The 20133-nt window shown below is 35.7% G+C and overlaps 1 protein-coding gene and 1 long non-coding RNA gene across 3 annotated transcripts; both read right to left on the reverse strand.

The window, feature by feature from the left end:
- Positions 1-589: 589 nt before the first annotated feature.
- Positions 590-11248, reverse strand: hdac1 (histone deacetylase 1). Of its 2 annotated transcripts, none has more exons than XM_067426779.1 (14): positions 11112-11248; positions 10290-10402; positions 10077-10194; positions 9874-9948; positions 9640-9778; positions 7071-7212; positions 6898-6990; positions 6702-6810; positions 6328-6468; positions 6134-6242; positions 3406-3533; positions 3054-3200; positions 2808-2856; positions 590-1318 (listed from the first exon to the last, which is right to left on the reverse strand). In XM_067426779.1, the coding sequence occupies exons 1-14, from the start codon at positions 11161-11163 to the stop codon at positions 1291-1293; spliced, it is 1443 nt and encodes a 480-aa protein (XP_067282880.1). In that variant the 5' UTR covers positions 11164-11248; the 3' UTR covers positions 590-1290. The 2 variants fall into 2 exon arrangements, with proteins under 2 accessions (XP_067282880.1, XP_067282879.1); XM_067426778.1 differs by having other exon boundaries at positions 3042-3200.
- Positions 11249-16991: 5743 nt separating this feature from the next.
- On the reverse strand, positions 16992-19837 carry LOC137047942 (uncharacterized). The gene is made up of 5 exons (XR_010899288.1): positions 19607-19837; positions 19056-19096; positions 18683-18836; positions 18347-18432; positions 16992-17666 (listed from the first exon to the last, which is right to left on the reverse strand). It is a non-coding gene; the product is annotated as an uncharacterized lncRNA (long non-coding RNA).
- Between the last annotated feature and the right edge of the window lie 296 nt (positions 19838-20133).

Below are 20133 nucleotides of genomic sequence, written 5' to 3' on the forward strand. Positions count from 1 at the left end.
CTTTTGAAACATGTTTCATGAAACTTTAAAACCTTTAGAAATCTTGTTTTAAATTGGTGGTTAGGGGTGTATGTTAAGCTGGTGATGGCGATTAAATATGATACCACGAACATTATGATGAAGGCTGCAGAGGTGGAGTGCAGAGGAACTTCAGTGAGGTCTGGGTCTGCCATATGATTGCACCAAGTTATCATCCTTGGTGCGAGCAAGACGGGACCAAAACCAAAAGTAGCTACACTTAGTGCTGTAAATTGTTTCTGGATCTGGCTTAGGCCTATAATTAATGTAATAACCAGTCAGATTAAATGCCAAGAATGTATAATTGCAAAATGAAATTGATTGTTAAATACATTTTCCCGTAGAGACAAAGATTGTTTGGTATTTCTGTATATATAAAAGAAATTAAGATGAAACGCTGATTAGTGCAGCGATTCACAAACAACTTTATGAACTTAGCCTTAATGTAACAGATGCATTTTTCATTTGAAAGTAATCGCTGATAAACCACATACTTAGTATAAATCTCAACCAGATTTCCAACAATCTGTGAACACTTGTTTTTGTGCAAGATAAATGAAATCCACAAATGTCAGAGAATCTCTCTTTATTTATCAAAGTCATTGTTATAATAAGGACATTTCACAACCACTGAACTCTGGAACTCCAAACGGCTATATATGGTCAGCCGTGTGACTGACCTGCTAGCGTAACCACAACAGAAAAAAATCTGAAAACTAACAGCAATACAGCAAGTCTTTGCCATGCCCCACCACACAGGGGGGAAGTTCGATACAGAGCCATCCAAGACAGACACCTTAATAAAAACAAACATTTAGCGCTTAAAAACGAGGTAAAGGACACTGTACTCAAACAGCATCTGCAGAGAAAACAAAGAGCGGCCAATGTGTGTCAATCCATGATTTAAAACCAATTCAAGGGGAAAGCTTCCCATGATGGGAGAGAAAGATGTGCTATCTCTGGTCCTGTTTGAGGTGCTATTGTTGGTAAACAGTAACATAAGGATTAAAGGTGGGAGGCAAACAAACATGGTTCCAAAGCACAAAAAAAAAGAAAAGAAGTGTCATTTCACACTTGTAAATGTAAAAACTTTTATACCGCTTCATTAGAATACAAATAGTAAAACGAGTCTTACAAAATAATTTACAGTCCTTAGCTCAGGACTAGAGCTAACATCTAATGTGTGTGTATATATGTGGGTTTGTTGCTTGAAAAGATGAGGGTGTATGACAATTTAAGTTCATGCATCCATGAGGACAACATGTCCATTTCTCAGACTGTTTTTAATTCTTCTTTTGGCCTGTAAATAAAGAAAACAAAAATCATAAACATTCAAGCAATTCTCTAAGCAAATATAAATCTCAGGGGTTAGCATTTTTAATGTCTTTGAAAGCAGCGTCTTAAAGAAGTCTCACCAACCACACATTTATTTGATCAAAAGTAGTCAAAACAGTCACTTTGAAAATTAATACCAATCAGGGATGTGCGATATATATCGTAATTGTTTTTTTAACGATGTGCGCTCTGACATTATCGAGTATATCCCTCCCACACACCCAGTGTGTGTGCACATGCACTAGGTGATGTAGTCTTGAAGATTAGACTAGTGTGGGAGCACGCTTTCACTGCATGCGAGTCTAGTTATACTTTATTTTTTAATAAATATCACAGGAAAAATCCAGATGTCAGCATGATAAATGTGATATTGATTTTATACATGTATACGAAGCAAGAATTTAATATTAGGTGACTTACATTTTAGACACCATATTGCCCATTTTTACTCCATTTCGCCAACGAGAATAGTTCATAGTCACAGCACTGTAATCGCATCTGAGCAACACACGTGGTGTTACCTTACTGAATGTATTAGTCACTGAATCATTGATTGAAATGATTCGTTCAAAAGGCTAAGACAGATTAAGATCACTTCTGAATGAATCGGTTGAATCAATGACTCACTCATTAACAGTGACTTGCTGCCGCCTACTAGCGGATTTAATTTGACATTTAAATAATCTTTTCGTTTTAATTATTTTTTTTTTTATATCAGTATTTAACGTTATGTTTAAAACATCAACAACTAGGTAAAAATGCTCATAAGAGGAAAAATAATACATTTAAACTTTTTGGAAAGATGATTTCCATCACTGCTGTGAACTGACAACACAGAATATGAAGAATGTCAAAAACTGATTTGAGAGAGTCAGCTGATCACCAGCACAACATAAAATATCGTCTAATTATCATCAGAGAAAATATTGATATTTTTTGTCAATATCGCACACCCCTATTACCAATAAAAAAAAAAAAATTAAAAAAAAATTATATATATATATATATACATACATACACATATACATATACACACACACACATTTTAAAAAGTAATGTATTCCTGTGATGTTAAAGCTGAATTTTCAGCATCATTACTGTAGTCTTCAGTGTCACATGATCCATTCTATTATGATGATTTGGTGCTCAAGAAACATTTATTTTTATCAAATGTTGAAAACAGTTTTTGCTGCTTTTTGTATAAACCGATACATTTTTTCCCCCAGGATTCTTTGAATAGAAAGTTCAAAAGAACAGCATTTATTTGAAATATAAATATTCTGTAACATCATAAATGTATGTCACTTTTGATCAATTTAATGTGTACTTGCTGAATACATTTCTTTATAATAAACAAGGGAAAATAAATAAATAAGCCTACAGAGTACAAACTCTATTATGTTTAAACCACTAAACCTGAGCACATTTAAAACCCACAATATGAGAGAACTTACCCCTTTGTGTCCATTTTTTCTTCTGAAGCTTTCTCCTCTTCTTTTACATCTGTTATCAAATGGGAGGGTCCATGTGTCAATTTCACATTTTTAATTAATTACTAAACTTTAATGCATTTGCATAAAAAGTTGAACTACATTGAAGTTTGGGCTACTTATTGTAATCTCACAGAAGTTCAACATGTTCTTGCTAATATGAAGGAGCCTGAAATAATAATAAAAAAGCAGCTGTACCTGTTGGCTCACCTTTCTTCTCTTCTCCATCCTTCTCTTCTTCAGTCTTCACTCGTTTAGGCTTCTTGTAATTGGCTGCATTTCTCCGGCCGCCCTGCCCTTCGTCCTCAGAGTCTGAGAACTCTTCGTCGCAGGCTATTCGCTTGTCATGGGCACGGACTGGAGACAAGAAAAATGACACGCATGCATTCATTCATTCATTCATGCTCTGTCTTTAGGACACAGATCTAAACTTCTATTTGTCAGTATCGGTGCGCATGAAACCAGTTCACAACGACGAGTCAAGAAGTTCAATTATGCATCTTTCCATGTTGACAGTCAGTGGTCAAAAAACTGGAAACAACGGAATAAAGCTGGAACTCACTGGAGATGCGTTTGTCAGGGTCGTCTTCCTCATCTCCACTGTCTTCCTGAACAGCATCCTCCGGGATCGCTTGCATCTGAACCCCTGGGGCGTGAGGCAACATCCGCAGATTCTCAAACAACCGTTGTCTGTACAGAAGAAAAAAAAGAAAGAAAAAAAAAGAGACAATGAACAAATTTTAAATGTACAACTTGCAGATATGATACTGGCTTAAAATCTGTTTGTTTTTTTACAACGTTTAAAATAAATTGAAACAAGATTTTGTTTGTGCTTTCAAGATTGAACATTGGGCTGGGAAGTCTGCTCTGTATTTTCTGCATAAGAGGCATGATAAACGAGCATAATTCAAATGACTGTACACAAATGGATAGTCCTTCAACCAATCAGGCCACAAGAGACGTGATCAACAGGCATTGACACACTACTTTTCCATCTGTCATTGTGTTTAACTTGCCAATAGGTGGATAAGCCAGTATGTAATTGGTTCCTGCAAAAGTGTGACAGAAGCAGTAGAAATGAATATACAGGTTTCCAGACTGAGCTGCAGGGCGAAATCAAATCTCTGGCAGATCCGATGGGTTTACCAAGTCAACAAAAAAAAACCTAATATTTACAAACCCAATCAAATCAGAATTTGGAAAAAATTCCAATCATACTTTTTCAAATTAACTTGAATCCATCAATTTCAGGTGATCCAACACCAGTGAAGAGATGATGCCAACCAGGATTGTGCACAATTCAGAATTAAATTGAGAATGACTCCCAAATTCCAATTAAAGTCTTGCATTTGAATTTATGTCAAAAACAGGATATAGAATTACAATTTAAATTTGAATTAAAGGAAGTAGAATTTAAATTCAAGAAAGTTTCAAAGAAATTCATATACATGTCCATCTTGCCATAGCAGCTTCAACTGCACCTGAGAATCTTTAGTGTTGCAGGAAAGATCTTCAGAGCAGACTCAATGATAAAACATTTGAAGAGCTATTGAGAATTAGATGCATCAGTATTGCTCAGTGATTTTTGCACTGGAATTAATGAGAACTGCATTTACAACAACGTTTTGTTATTTTATTACTTTGAAATAAAAAAAATAACATTGGAACAAAACTAATTAAACAACACTGAGGGGGGTCAAAATGTATGCAGGGTTAAGGAGTGACACTTAAACAATTAATCATGGGTCTTGTAATTGATCACAAAAAAATTAAGGTGATAATTAAAAAATAGTGTGTATATTTTTATTGTTATTATTATTATTATTATTATGTATAAGTACATTGTGGTTCAATGTTGTATAGAAATAAAACCAAGAGATACACTTTCCTAATTTTTTTAAGGAAATGTAAGCAATTTTGAGGCTTGAACTGAGGAAGCGATTAAGCTGATAAAATTAAGGAAAATAAGGGTACTTGTTTATTTTAAGAGAATTAGCAGTTTTGAATTAGCAGAATTGTGCAGTTTTATTTAGAGACACCATTGTAAGTTCCCCACATGCTTTGCTTAATATTGAAATTAAGTGTTGTTTGATGTGTTTTTGAGTGAAGGGAAACATCTGTTAATCTATAATGTTCATTTATGTTTGACATTTGAAAGAATTTCTGTTATGATGAAGTTTTGACCGTTACCATTGTGCAAAAGAGTAGAGCTTATGGTTAGGTTGTGATGTGAATAACTGCAAGTATTATTATTATTATTGAATAATGTTGCTTTATTTAATAAGCAATAACTTTGCTAATGCTAGTGCAATAACAAGTTTGTTTCTACTTGTGCCAGCATCAAACAGACTATTAATTGAATAACAACTGAAAATCAAATATAAACAGGTAATTTCCATTTACTCAAATTTTTTCTCAAAGTCACCTTAAATTAAAAAAGCACATTCCACTAATATTTAATTCATCATAACTACTTAAATATTATGTGTAATATTTACCTTTTTTTTGTTCAGTGTAGATACGTGTAATGAAATTGAGTTATTAAATTACAAAATTACTGTAATTGTTGTATCACTAAGCTCAAATGTGTAATTTAATTAGTTACTAAGCATATTAAAGGGAAATTGTTTTGCATTGATAAAGTAATCCAACCCATTATAAATGTGGTTATCTTAAGCGATTGCATTACCAAAGTGACCTTCCTACACTAAATGGACACTTCCAACCCCTGCCAGGACATCAGATGATGCCAACTCTCAATTAATATTACCATAAATAGAAAATGTGGCAGTTTTGTATAATTATGCCTAGATGAATTCACGATGTTAGCTAACTGCATGATTTGTATTGTCTTAAAACTTAGGGGGGAACGTAATTGTAATGTAGAAACAAGAATTTTCTGTAAAACTGCTTTGAAATAATATGTATTGTAAATAAATGAATTAAATAGAACGTGTGGCTATAGACTAATTTGGAGCAGACGTCACTTTGGTGCAGATGCACAAGTATTTTGGTAGCAGTAACAAGTGGAGGAAAACTGGCAAAAATCCACAGAATAATAAATTTAGGGGGACAGAAAAACAAGCATCTAACAATTCTGTTTGTCCCTCTAAGAATTGTGAGAAACTCAGATTTGCGAGAAAAACTGTCAGATTTGTAAGAAATTCTAAATGAACTTTTTGTAGTCTTTTATTCCGTGGCTTCCACAGATTGCTACTGTACGTAGGCTCCACCCACAAAAACATCATTTCTGTTGGCAAACACAAAACAGGTCTATTCATTCCACTTACTTGATCTTTTCCAGATAGTCATTTGTATTCTGATTGGTCATGTTGGAGGGGCTGATGTGGAGTTTGAAATCAGGTCCAAAATACTCAAAGTAGTCATTGTACGGGAGCTCTGATGTAACGAAAGAACAAGTTAAATTATGTTCACCATCAAAAGAACAAAACGCAACAATCTAACAAAACAATCAGTCTCTCACCGTTGGGAATAGTGCTGTCCAGCGCTACAGCCGTCTCATAGGTCCAGCAGCGGGCCACGTTCCTGATGGTGTAACCTCCACCTCCCAACATGAGCAGGGGGAGGTTAAAGCTCTTCATGTACTCCACACACTTAGCATGACCTGAAGAACCCACAGCAGTTTGGTTAGACAAATATCAGTCGCAAGCGCATAAGAATCTTGAACAAATCGGTGCTTGTTGCAATCGCCACGTGATCTAGTAGTGTGTGCAATGTAATAAAAATGTGGAACTACTCCAGCCAAGCACAGTGAGGATGGTAAAGTGAAAAAATGTCAAACCTCTTAAGTGAGTTTGACCTTAGAGACTTATCTGGGGGTTTGATTGAGTTTGATACCTTTGATGGTGAGGTTAAAGCAGCCCAACCTATCTCCAGAAAGAGAGTCAGCACCACACTGGAGCACCACAGCACTGGGCTGGTACATCTCCATCACTTTGGCCATGATCTGCAGGACATTCAGAAGCACTCATTTATTTCACTGCAATTTAAGACGACAAACACTTTTATGGATATCAAAGGTTTACAAACGTACAGGTTTAAAAATGGCTTCATAGGATTCATCGTCAATACCATCCCTGAGCGGGTAATTTACAGCATAGTATTTACCCTTCCCTGCACCAATATCCTACAAAAGAAAATAAGTATTTAGTTTCATGCCCACATTATAAAAACAGGGTTTACTTGCAACAACTTGCAGGGACTTACTCTGAGGTCTCCGGTACCAGGGAAATACTCTCCATATTTGTGGAAGGACACAGTCATGACACGGTCAGTTGTGTAGAAGGCTTCCTCAACTCCATCACCATGATGAATGTCAATGTCAATGTAAAGCACTCTTTGATGGTATCTAGAAAGATTAAAAGGCAACCTTGCTTAAAGGGGTCGTTGCATGCAATTTTACTTTTTTAACTTTAGTTAGTGTGTAATGTTGCTGCTTGAGCATAAAAAGTATCTGCAAAGTTACAGCGCTGAAAGTTCAATGCAAGCAGATATTGTCTTTTAAAGTTATGGCAGTGTATTGCCTACAAAAACAGCTGGTTTGGACTACAACAACCTTCTTCCCAGGTTGGTGACATCATAAACCCTTGCTAGTTACCGCAGATAAGACTTCTGCCTGTAATGGTAAGGGCCGTGGCATTTCCGGACAACCTGTGCTTGGCACTTCAGTCAATAAAAATACATGAAACTACATTTGGCCATCTAACCAATCTAAGACCATTGCGGTTTGTGGAGGGATGGGCTTCATAGAAGCAGGAAGCAAACGAGCCGTTCAAAGGACAGCGGAGATGGCAGTGGAATAAACGTAAAATATAAGAAAAGGTGTTTTAAAAAATAGAAGTATTAAGACATGTTATACTGCACCCCATAAACACAACCAAGTCTAGAAAACAAAACAAGGAACCACCCCTTTATTGTCAAAGTGTGCTTTAAAACACTTTAAGGGTGCTTTCACATCTCTAGTTCGGTTCATTTGGTCCGAACCAAGGGCATACAATTATACAGTGTTGCATTTTGCAGCTTTTTTGGTTCCTTTTCAGACCACACCGATTGCTTTGGTCCGAACCAGTTGAAACAAACCAAAACGCAGGCACGTGACAACATCCACATCACTCATTGGCCATGGTGTATTTCCTAAACTGCTTTTCGATTGGTCATAATTTACATGTGGAAAAATTCCAACAGAAGAGGCAAAGCCAGCAAACTATAATAACACTATGGAGAGACGACCGCGCTGGCTAGTTTTGTCCCTGGCCATAATCTACTACACTGTGTGTATTTACCACAGTATGCAAACAATACATTTCTATAATGAAGCGCGGATGCGACGTGAAAACAACATTCTAATGCACTGCAGACGGCGAGCACGCATAACTCGTCACTCGGAGGCATGCATTAATTATTCTTAACTGACATGCTCATCTTCCCGAAAATATTTCCAACTATCTAACAGGTAATGTCATGCACACAATGTCAGCGCAGCTAACTACGGCAGCTGGTTTAGTCCAAAAATGATGAGTACTTTTGCGGTTGGTCAGTTTCAGTCAATCTCATGTCAATCTTGAGTACCTATAGAGTAGTATTGCATCCTTCATATCTCCGAAAAGTCTTTAGTTTTATTATATTTAAAAAACAAATATGGGCTGTACTGAGTCTTTCCGGAAAAAACCTAGCGCCTGGAGGCGTATCGTGTGGGTGGAGCTAAAGAATGACGAGCGCGCAAAGCAGTGACGTCCTCAAGCGTGGAGAAGCCCATGGCTATCGATCTCAGCTAATAGATATATGATCCAGAATCAGATTCGGAGGATGAAATAAATTGAACAGGAGAAACAGCAACAGCAGGACGTCCGTCGCTGTGGTATGTACTGTATTTAGTGGCCTGTCAACATTTGTGTGTCTTTACTCGCAGATTATGAGGACATGATTCGGTTTATTGACTATTGTATGCGACTAAACCTCAGCAACAGCAAGCAAAGCGGTTTTGCACGTCAGACTAGTGTAACGTTATACATAAAACAAAAATAGAGTCCGTTAGCACATTTGAATGACGAAGCACCCGATCGTGTCATTTACTGATGTTAACTCACGCGACGATATGCAACAGCACAGACATTTGAAGCAGTTTTACTTACCGGCTGCTTCCAAAGCAGGACCGAACCTTTATCGCTGGGACCACTCCGTCAAAAACACACTTCTTGGAGTGTGGAGATCCACTTTGCGATGCGACTGAAGCGATGTTGTGAAGCTTCCCGTCATTTCTGCGTTCAAATCGGTTCAAAAGCAGCGCTGCCTTCCCGAAATGTGCTGAAGCGTAGAAGTCGCTTGATGTCAAAGTGGAGGTATAAAGTGGAGCGCGGACTATAACCGACATAAGTGTTCACGGACGACTGGATCTGCAGCTGAGAGTGTTTATGGGCGTGCATTTCCTCTCTCGCTCTAGTCGCGCGCGCACCCTACCGGGAGAAGAGACTGTACGGCCCATACAAGGACCTTCCGTTCTATTAACGTCAAGTCGAGGCATACTCGAAAAAAACTCTCCGAAACTTGTGAGAAACCAGAAGGAGTATTTTTGACAAAGAAACACTCCATCAAACGTCCAACATTAGTTTTTGAAACTTTGTCTATGTTTAGGATGGGAATCCAAGTCTTTAACAGTGTAAAAAGCTCAGTATGCATGAAACAGCATTTCACCCCCCCCCCCCCCCCTTTTAAGGCGAAAAAAAAAACTGCTTTCAAAAAAAAAAAATTTACACATAAAAATAAGTAAAGAGCATACTTGAGAAGTTCCAGAATGGCCAGTACGATGTCGTTGACATAGCAGAATCCAGATGCCTCAGATTTCTTGGCATGATGAAGGCCTCCTGCCCAGTTAATGGCAATGTCTGTCTGCTGTTTGTTGAGTTTCACAGCCCCAGCTGAGAATTATTAGAATATATTGTTAGGTGCAAAAAAAAAAAAAAAAAAGTACCAAACATAAGCAATTTTTTTTTTACAAATGAAAAACACTTACCAACAGATCCACCTGTTGAGAGCTGACAGAACTCAAATAAGCCGTCAAAGACAGGACAATCCTCCCCTACGTTAACTGCAAAAACAATTAAAACATGTTCACTGTACATCCAAGAAGTCCAAAGTAACTTGTATATCAGTTAAATTTAGTGCAGACTTTTCATTTAAGACTTGAGAGAAAAAAAGAAAAAAACATCAACTCACATCTCTGCATCTGCTTGCTGTACTCAGACATGTTGTCTGGGCGGATGGAACGAAGGAACTTGATGTAGTCGTCACTGTGGTACTTGGTCATTTCTTCAGCATTGGCCTTATGAGGCCGCTAAACATGCAAACGAATTAATAAATTTAGTTACCCAAAAAAACCTGAAGACAAATGTACAATAAAATATAAAAAGGTAGTAATGAATTTCTTACATAAATTTCCATTTTCCTATACAGCCCATAGTTGAGCAGAAGGTTGTGGGTCATCCGGATTCTGTGGGGTTTCATTGGATGACCCTGGCCATAGTAGTAATTCCCAACATCTCCTGTACAACAATATAATAAAAAGTTATAATAATAAAAACAATATTTTTGATGACTTGAAGACTATAAATTCTGAATGATAGAGTTCTGAATTATTGGCGAGTTTATGGAACAATCAATATTTTCAACAGGCCTTGAACTAGACACAAAGCCAGCTGCAAGATTCAACCTGATTATTAATTTCATCGCTATCAACAACACAATGTTAATACGTGACTATAAGGGAAGAAGAGCGCAAACAGCATGGAAAAATAAAGTCAAAACTGCTCCCATTACAAAAGAGGGATTCATTCACACGCTTGGAGTGATGCTACTACTAGCTGTGAAGACATCAATACATGCAACGAGCACAATTCATGAACTCTTACGGCTCATAGTGTGAAGCTAATTTCATCGAGGCTTACGGAGATAAAGAATACAAGTGGGAAAGTGTATGCGATATTGCACTTGCAAAAAGATTGTGAATTTTGCTGGTGTTAGCTCCATGCTGAGGGACTTACTGTTAACAGTGAATAAGAACAACAGGATGAAAGAGCAGCTAGCACGCTAAGCTAACACTAGCATTAGCACCGTGCGGCTAAACCCGGCTAACAATTAAGCAGCACTCAGAGGAACTTAAGCAGTATGCAGAATTTATCCAGAGGCGCCACCGCGTTTCATTTCTCTGAGAATATAAGCGCGATATTTCACCGGTAAAAATGCAATTCTTACCGTCATAATAATAGCAAACTTTCTTCTTTGTTCCTTGAGAACTCAGCGCCATTTTACCCTCCAATTACAGCCTGCGCCTGCCGGGCTTTCTGCGCACTGAGGAACTTCAATAGCAACTTGTCTCGGGTAGCTTTGAGCCAATCACAGTTCAAATTCCATCACGGAGGGCGTGAGTCTTGCGTTTCTCCGCCAATCAATTCACTTGCTGTCTTAATCAAGTATTTAGGTCTAGTTCCATTTACTCACATCTGTTGGAACGTCTATAGGCTACATAAGAAAAAAGATTTACGGAATAATTGTATTTATGACAATCAGTTGTAATTAGTTTATTCACAACTTTTTCTTCCCTAGTTGTAAACGAATGTAATTAGGATGCAAGAGACCTCAAACCTCTTCTACTTCCTTCTTTAGACTCTAATATCGAATCTACTGAAATTAAAATATGTTAAGTTAATAGCAATCAATGTCAAAAGGAATTTGTATATGCTACATCTGTAACCTACATATTGCTGCATTATCACTACTGTATTACTATTATTTTAAAATGTATTTAAACAACATTCTTTTCCTCTCCTCAGCTTCCTTTATACTAATCAAATCTACTGACTGAAAGCACTATATTTATAATAAATACCCAATTCTGATTTATTTATTTATTGTCCCATGTGAGACAGATTGGTTATAACCCATGAACACGTGGGCAGGAAAAAAAAGAACATCTATTATAGGCCTATTCTCAGATTGGTTCCGTTGTATATGTATACACTCTCCTAAAGGATTATAGGAACACCATACTAATACTGTGTTTGACACTTATACTGTGTTTCGCCTTCAGAAGGATCGCATTAGGATCGCATCTTGCAGTTAATGGAAATTTGTGGGATGCACATCGAGTGCACGAAGCTCCCATACCACATCCCAAAGATGCTGTATTGGGTTGAGATCTGGTGACTGTGGGGACCATTTTAGTACAGTGAACTCATTGTCGTGTTCAAGAAACCAATTTGAAATGATTCGAGCTTTGTGGCATGGTGCATTATCCTGCTGGAAGTCAGAGGATGGCTCTAAGGGGCCTAAAATGTGCCAAGAAAACATTCTCCACACCATTACACCACCACCACCAGCCTGCACATTGATAACAACGCATATGGATCCATGCTCTCATTCTGTTTATGCCAAATTCTAACAAATTTCCAATTTTGGTGAGCTTGTGCAAATTGTAGCATCTTTTTCCTATTTCTAGTGGAGATGAGGGGTACCCGGTGGGGTCTTCTGCTGTTGTAGTCCATCTGCCTCAAGGTTGTGCATGTTGTGGCTTCACAAATGCTTTGCTGCATACCTTGGTTGTAACGAGTGGTTATTTCAGTCAAAGTTGCTCTTCTATCAGCTTGAATCAGTCTGCCCATTCTCCTCTGACCTCTAGCATCAACAAGGCATTTTCGCCCACAGGACTGCAGCATACTGGATGTTTTTACCTTTTCACACCATTCTTTGTTTTATATATATATATATATATATATATATATATATATATATATATATATATATATATATATATATATATATATATATATATATATATATATATATATATATATATATATATATATATACACTCTAAAAAATAATTCAGTGGCTTAGTAAATATCACAGTAATAATTAACTTCATTAACTTAATAAAATCTCTCAATATGATTAACTTGATGGTTTTAGTTAAACATACCAAAATAATTGACTAAAAATCCAACAGTTAATTTTGTCTAAAATGTATAGTTATATTTAAGTTTTTTTCACTAAAATAATTTAGTATTCAAATAACCAATTATTTATTTTAAATATACTTAATACATTTGCGAAATTTATTTAAAAATATTTGAGAATGGAGAATTAAACCGATCTGTTTAAAGAACCACAAATATTACTTAATTAAAATCAAGATTATTAATATTTAACACACACTGAAGAAATTGAGTAAGTTTACTCGATTAAAACAATGCGCCCCTCCCCCACCCTCTGACGCGACGACAGCTCGACGGTTGAGTGAGTGCGGATTTTTGAATTCTCCTCAGTCACCAGAGCAGTTTCTTCTTCTCAGCGTCGCAGAATTGGGGCATTTCCTCTGTGAAATTCAGGTTTGTATGTTTTTTTTTATTATCTATATAATCATTACTGTGCTTAAAGGCATTTTATTTAATTCAAAACAACATACAGGGACAGTGTGAGTCACCTTAAGTTAAAGTGTGGCGTTGGTCTTTGAAACGCCTGCTGTGTTGCTCAAAACACACAACTTTATTCCTAAAGATAATGAATATTATGAATTTGGATGATAAAATCTTATTAAAACTGGGCACTGTTTGTTAATTGTCAGGTTATGGAGTCTGGCGCCTCGCAGCATCTTTCAGCAGGACAGCGGTCTCAAGTTCAAAGTCCACCCGCCAGTGGCGAGGCCAGACATTTTTAACTGAGTGGACCTTGGTGGAATAGGGTGGACCTCAATGACTACTCTCAAATTACACAAATTTAACAATATGGGACAAAATCACTTGACAGTAAATATAAGCTATATATGATTTATTTTTTGCCAACAAATATAATTCATATAATTCATATATACAAAATTAATTTATAACAAGCAGCTACAAAGCCTATTGCAAGGAAGACAAATATAGATATTGTGCTGCTATATGACCACTAACAAGACATCAGTGTTCAGTAATTGGGTTCATTTTAAAATGGAATAACCAGTTCTTGTCAAGCAACTCAGTATAACTGTTGTCAAACATGTTTTTGCAGCTTAACCTGTGAGAATTTCGTCTCGTGTTATGCACCGTGGCCCGTGTTAAAAGTTTATTTCACTAGCAGACGTAAACTCATCTTCCCATCCCCTCAACAATACGCGATTGGCTAAACATTACTACTAAGCTTATTGATTGGCTGTTGCAATAAGGCAGTTATATGAAAATGTTTTCGCTCTACAGTAATTATTTTTTAATGGGGCTGTCAATTGATTAAAATATTTAATCGCTATTAATCGCATGACTGTCATGAGTTAACTCGTGATTAATCGCAATTTAATCGCACATTTTTAGCAATTGTAAATCTTAAATTACGTTTTTAATACTCTAATCAACATGAGTATGGACAAATATGCATGCTTTATGCAAATGTACATTTATTATTAGTGAAACCATACTTATTCAATAATAATCAATACAGCATGAAGATTAGACGTATCAAAGGTCATAGATGTTTATTTAAGAAATTGTTCATGTCTCTTAAGCCTAAACTTAAAAATTAAGAGTAAGCAGTGATTTCTCTCATTTTAAGAATATAAAGGGAGATTTTACACTGGCAGTTTAATTCAGAACAGGGAAAAGTTCGTATGAAAAATTGGTAATGTGTACCAGTGAGCGCACCAGAACCACACCATACCTGAAGGAGGGTCATACTCCACGAGTAGGAATATAGTGCGGCCCCTTTAAGAGACGCGCGCTCCCTATTGAACTGCCGGTATTTTGCGTGTGCGCGCCGAACTGGGCCGCGATTTACGTGGACAGTGTGAAGAACATGCACTTGGGAGCGCGCTTGTTCAGAAAAGTAACCTGTGCATTCGTTTTAGCCGATTGTAATGTATTTAGTACAATAAAACAGGTGTACTGTAAGCGGTGATGGTGTTAATGATTTACCTCAGACATGAGCGAGAGTGAGCTGCAGTGCATCGCGCTCAGACTGCAGAGAATGTGTTCAATGAAAAAAACGCACTTTTCTTTCTGAAGTCTAATAAAAGTTAAACAAAAAATGTGGTAGCTTAGGCTATGTGGTAGCTTATGTAGGCAATAACTGCACTTTTGGTTTAGAATAGTAATGTCAACCCTTTTCTTTCCCTATTAATGTTTGCTGCTGCATCCTTTGCGTCTGACTGCTCTCACTTTTTCCAACTACGGGCTATCATGCGGGCTATGCCCTATGCCACGGATCAAACAGAAAATGCACGCTGCGTTAATAAATTTAGTGCTGTTAAAATGAATTTGCGTTAACGCGTTATTAACATATTTGACAGCCCTATTTTTTTAATGAAACTTTTTGTACGTGTTTAAGTGATTTGTGTTGTCACATAGGCATATTATTTTCTGCTATCCCAATTTTTTTTTTTTTTTTTGTCTGTTCTGATTGGGTGGGCCAGCCGTCAATCTGAGTGGGCCAGTGCCACCCTGGCCCTTATGTAGCCTCGCCCCTGCCACCCGCAGACCGCATCTCAGGCTGGAGAAACAGCGCTGATACGGTGGAAATGGGATAACAGACCGGTTGATTACACTTGAATTACTTTTAAATGTTTAATTTTTACTTCTAAAATGTTTGTCACATGAGTTTAAATGTTGTAAAATAACTGTTATTCTTTACATGTCAAAACAGTAATATATGCTGTAACGTTATTGCTGTACTCGTCAACAATAAAGGCCATGTCATGTATAAGTGTGTTTGTGTGGACTGTGGAGTATTTTACAAAGGTTTAGAGGAAATTAAAGTTATACTATACAAGTTAGTAATACTCATAAATAAAAACAGTTCATATTAGTCATAAATATTGGTTTTTAAAATGCCTTTTACCCATTTTTTTCTACTCAATTGAATTTGTTAATGTAACAAATGCAGTTACTCAGATTTACTTAATTTTTTTACTTATATTTACTCAGATCATATGGTGTCTATAATTGATTTCACTGCTTTAAAATTTACTCAATTTTTTTAGTGTAAAAATGTTTCACCCAAAAAATTGAGTAAATCATAGTATTAGTTTTTAGAGTGTATATATATATATATATATATATATATATATTATATTATATATATATATTATATTATATATATATATATATATATATATATACACACTCACCTAAAGGATTATCAGGAACACCTGTTCAATTTCTCATTAATGCAATTATCTAATCAACCAATCACATGGCAGTTGTTTCAATGCATTTAGGGGTGTGGTCCTGGTCAAGACAATCTCCTGAACTCCAAACTGAATGTCAGAATGGGAAATAAAGGGGATTTAAGCAATTTTGAGCTCCAATCTTCAGTGTCACATGATCCAAATAATCCAAAAATTAGGATTATTTGATAAATAGAAAGTTTAAAAGAACAGCATTTATTTCAAATATAATCTTTTGTAACATATAATTATTTCATTTAAAATTTAGCTTTGCATCACAAAAAAATGACATTTTTAAATATATTTAAACAGAATTTTTTTATATTTTAATAATATTTCACAACATTACTTTTATTATAATATTTTAATTTAATTAAAAAAATGTATTGTTTTTTTGTATTATTAATAAAATAAATGCAGTCTTGGTAAGCATACGAGACTTCTAAATATAAAAAATATGGTATAACAAGGCATATATAGGCACACTGTAAAAACTGTTACTTAAATAAAACTCAAAAAAATTAAGGCAACATTTTCCAACTACTTTTTGTAAGTTTAGTGAACTTCTTGGTTTTTTGAGTTGGTAAAAATCAGTATTATCTATTTTACTGTATGCTAAAAAATTAAGTAGAGTCTACAAGATAAAGTAAAACATTTGAGTTTAACCATTGTGTTAATGAGCAGCATATCGACCAAATCATACTTAGTTAAAATAAGTAAAATTTAAAATAAAAATTGTTTTTATTTTAATTAATTAATTTACCAAATCATACTTAGTTAAAATAAGTAAAATTTAAAATAAAAATTGTTTTTATTTTAATTAATTAATTTACTCAAATTAATTAATTTATTATTATTATTATTAATTTAGACAAATTATTTCTTAATCCACTTTAAATAATTAGTTACCATTGCCATAACTTTAATAAATAAGGAAAGCGATGTATTCGTTTCCAACGTTTATTGCTCTATAACAGCTGTCATAAACAATTGGGTACATTTTCTGTAATCAATTTTAATGTAACAATAATGGTAATGTAAACATTTGTAACATAAAAAATTACAGAAACTTCTGACCTCATCTTTAAGTGCAGCATTGAACACCTTCAAAGTTCAATCTGTGTACTCTTAACACTGACATTAAAATACAGTGACTCTTCACCTGAGCGATACATAAAATGTACAGTACATTACCTTTTCATATTTATTAAAACATAATAAATTAATACAAGAACACATTTTAAGTACAATCTGTGCCATATTCTACTAGCCAATTAACAATTAAACATTCAGAACAATCTTCTGAAAAACACAAGATTGCCATTTATGAGTGTGAGGCTGGCATTTGACCAACTAAATCAGAAGTTTGTTTTTTAATGTCATGAATCAAGAGGAAGGTTTTGGGCGCAGTGTGTCAAGTCCCACAAAAAGTCTTTGGAACATCTCAGATGTTTTGCAGAGTTGTGGTGGATACTGCAGGTTCAGAGCATATGTCATACCCAGAAGCAGGCAACATGCCCTAGGATTCCCTCAACGATGATGCCTACTGCATCTGGTTCACGACAGACATATATCTGCATATTGCGCAAGTCCTTGTGCACACTGCTCTCTGTTTTTCCCTGTATGAGACATAAACAGAACAATAAATGGCAACAGAGAACAATCTTCAAAAGCCTTCAATAAAATCACACATTAAAAGTTCACAAAAGGTTTTAAGTTTGGACGAGCCAGCTCCTGCACAGTAAGCCTGGCCTGTTGAACTGGCTTCATAGTACAACTTTCAGTACAGTCTCACTTGACACAACAAACCTGCGAGACTAAATCACATACACAAGTCACCTCCAAGGCCTAAATCCTTAAAGGGGAGAGGGGTTCAGCTGGTAACACATAGGTGTGGTTAAGTAAAAGTATCTGAAAATGCCACTCTTACAGTTATATCAGCAGATAATTAATGACTCCTGCATTCATGTAAACAAGGATTTTACTTCTGTGAAGCTGCAGTTGAAAAATATGACAGTATATTTTAAATCAAGTTTACTAGCCACTGGAAGACCAAAAGATTAATTTTGATAACTGGTTCCTGTGCAGACATTTGGTTGTTTGTAGGTGTGTTTTTGAACTTTTGACTGAGCCATCAGACAAGCCATTTCCACCCAATTATAGTATTTGTTCTTAGACAAGCTAACCAATCCTCAACTCCAGCTCCGTATTAAACTCAGACAGACATAAGATTGATATCTGAGGAATAAATGCTTCCCCCCAAAAAAAATTAAAACTATGCTTTTTAAACAATACTTACATAGTAGTCAGAGATGAGCTCTTGCCCACTCTCTCCCATGTTTTCACATCTCAGAGTCTCTCATTCACCACAGAGGTACTTGGATCCTATAGTTGGCAAATGAATAATGAAAAACTGAATCTTGCAGGCAATATAACTACAATGCAATTATCAGTGTGGGTCTGTACTACCTATTTAACAGAGCTTACCGGCATATTTCTTTCTTTTATATTTAAAATTAATTAGCAGCTGTAAACAAAAATGTTTTTTGCAATATTCATCTATAGGCAAGACAAGAGAATAAAGTACGTATTGTATGAATATGCCCCTGCAACATTGTTACCACTTTCGCCTCACCTGTATCAGTTCCATTAACAAGTTATTGATGCGTTGACCAACCGCTCCACCCTTCGCACTAAACAGGTCGAGAAGTTTTGGAGTACTTGTCCAGCTGGGACATAAACACTGATTCTAGTGGAACTGCAGCACACCTTCGGAATTCTTCATTTACCTGTAATACATCAATTGTTTAACTGTTATTTGGAACACAAGAATTGACAACCTTTCATTTTAATGCAATCCAAAAATCAGAAAGGGATGATACTTTTTTTTCCGTTCCTTTTTTCCTGACACTCAATAACTGACTTTTGGTTACCTTAATTCCTTTAAATGACAGATAACAATAAACCTCTGAAACATTTATCTCAATTCAACCTACTAAAAAGCTTACCTACTCCATGAACTTTTCCTCCCAATAGATTTGATGGTCTTCTAAAGAAGCAACACAGATGAAACAAAAGTTTATTTAGGAAAATATCAGGATCATTGATGTTAATGCAACGCAAAATAAATATATAATCTTTTTACTAGATCAAATGGTTTCAAAATATTTCAGACAAATATATCAACAGATTAAGTTAAAGCATTTAAAAACTGATTAAACAATGTTGAAGCGGACTAACGTTAGGTCCATAAACAGCTGCTTTGCAACACAACAACACATTTACGAATTTTCATGATACCACGTTGCAGAGAGACACCAGGAATATATTATGTCATGTCCTCATATTTTTCAGCCATGCGGGGATAACAGTAACTACAAACCTAACAGTTAACGTAACTTTTATTGTTAATTTCACGACCTTCGGTAGGCCTCATGCGGCGCCAGCAAAACTGACAAACTTAATGCTGTCTGAAACAGGCGACGCTTTTACATTTTAGTTAAAAAATGCGTGCTCATTCGGCTAAAACCTAACTTGCAATGTAAATAGCTATACTTACATCGGTTGTACGTTGTAAGATCCTCAAAAACTCCACAGAAACCCGAAACTGGTCCGGTACAGCCAGGTGACAACGCGCAACGATCTCGTTCGTTGTTCTGCTGCAGCATGTGGGCGTGTCGTGACGTTTTACTTCAGATATAAACACTTAAATAGAGTTTTGTAGAAACAATTTATTGTGAAGGTCAGGGAAATCATTTTTTTGATAGGTAATAATAAGTTGCAAAAACATTCACACTTTTTACTTATGTAAAACTTAAATTAATTCAAAAAGAAAAGAAAATCAATTTATTGGAATAAATATACTTTTTAAAATAAATTCCTACAGACAACACCCTGAATTACTTTTTACAGTGCATATATAAAACATATATAAAAATTAGGCATAACATCATGAAGTGAAGTGAATAACACTGATTATCTCTTCATCACTACACCTGTTAGTGGGTGGGATATATTAGGCATCAAGTGAACATTTTGTCCTCTAAATTGATGTGTTAGAAGCAGGAAAATTGGCAAGCATAAGGA

The sequence above is a fragment of the Pseudorasbora parva genome, chromosome 19 (genome assembly GCF_024679245.1).
Source record: "Pseudorasbora parva isolate DD20220531a chromosome 19, ASM2467924v1, whole genome shotgun sequence".
NCBI lineage: Eukaryota > Metazoa > Chordata > Actinopteri > Cypriniformes > Gobionidae > Pseudorasbora > Pseudorasbora parva.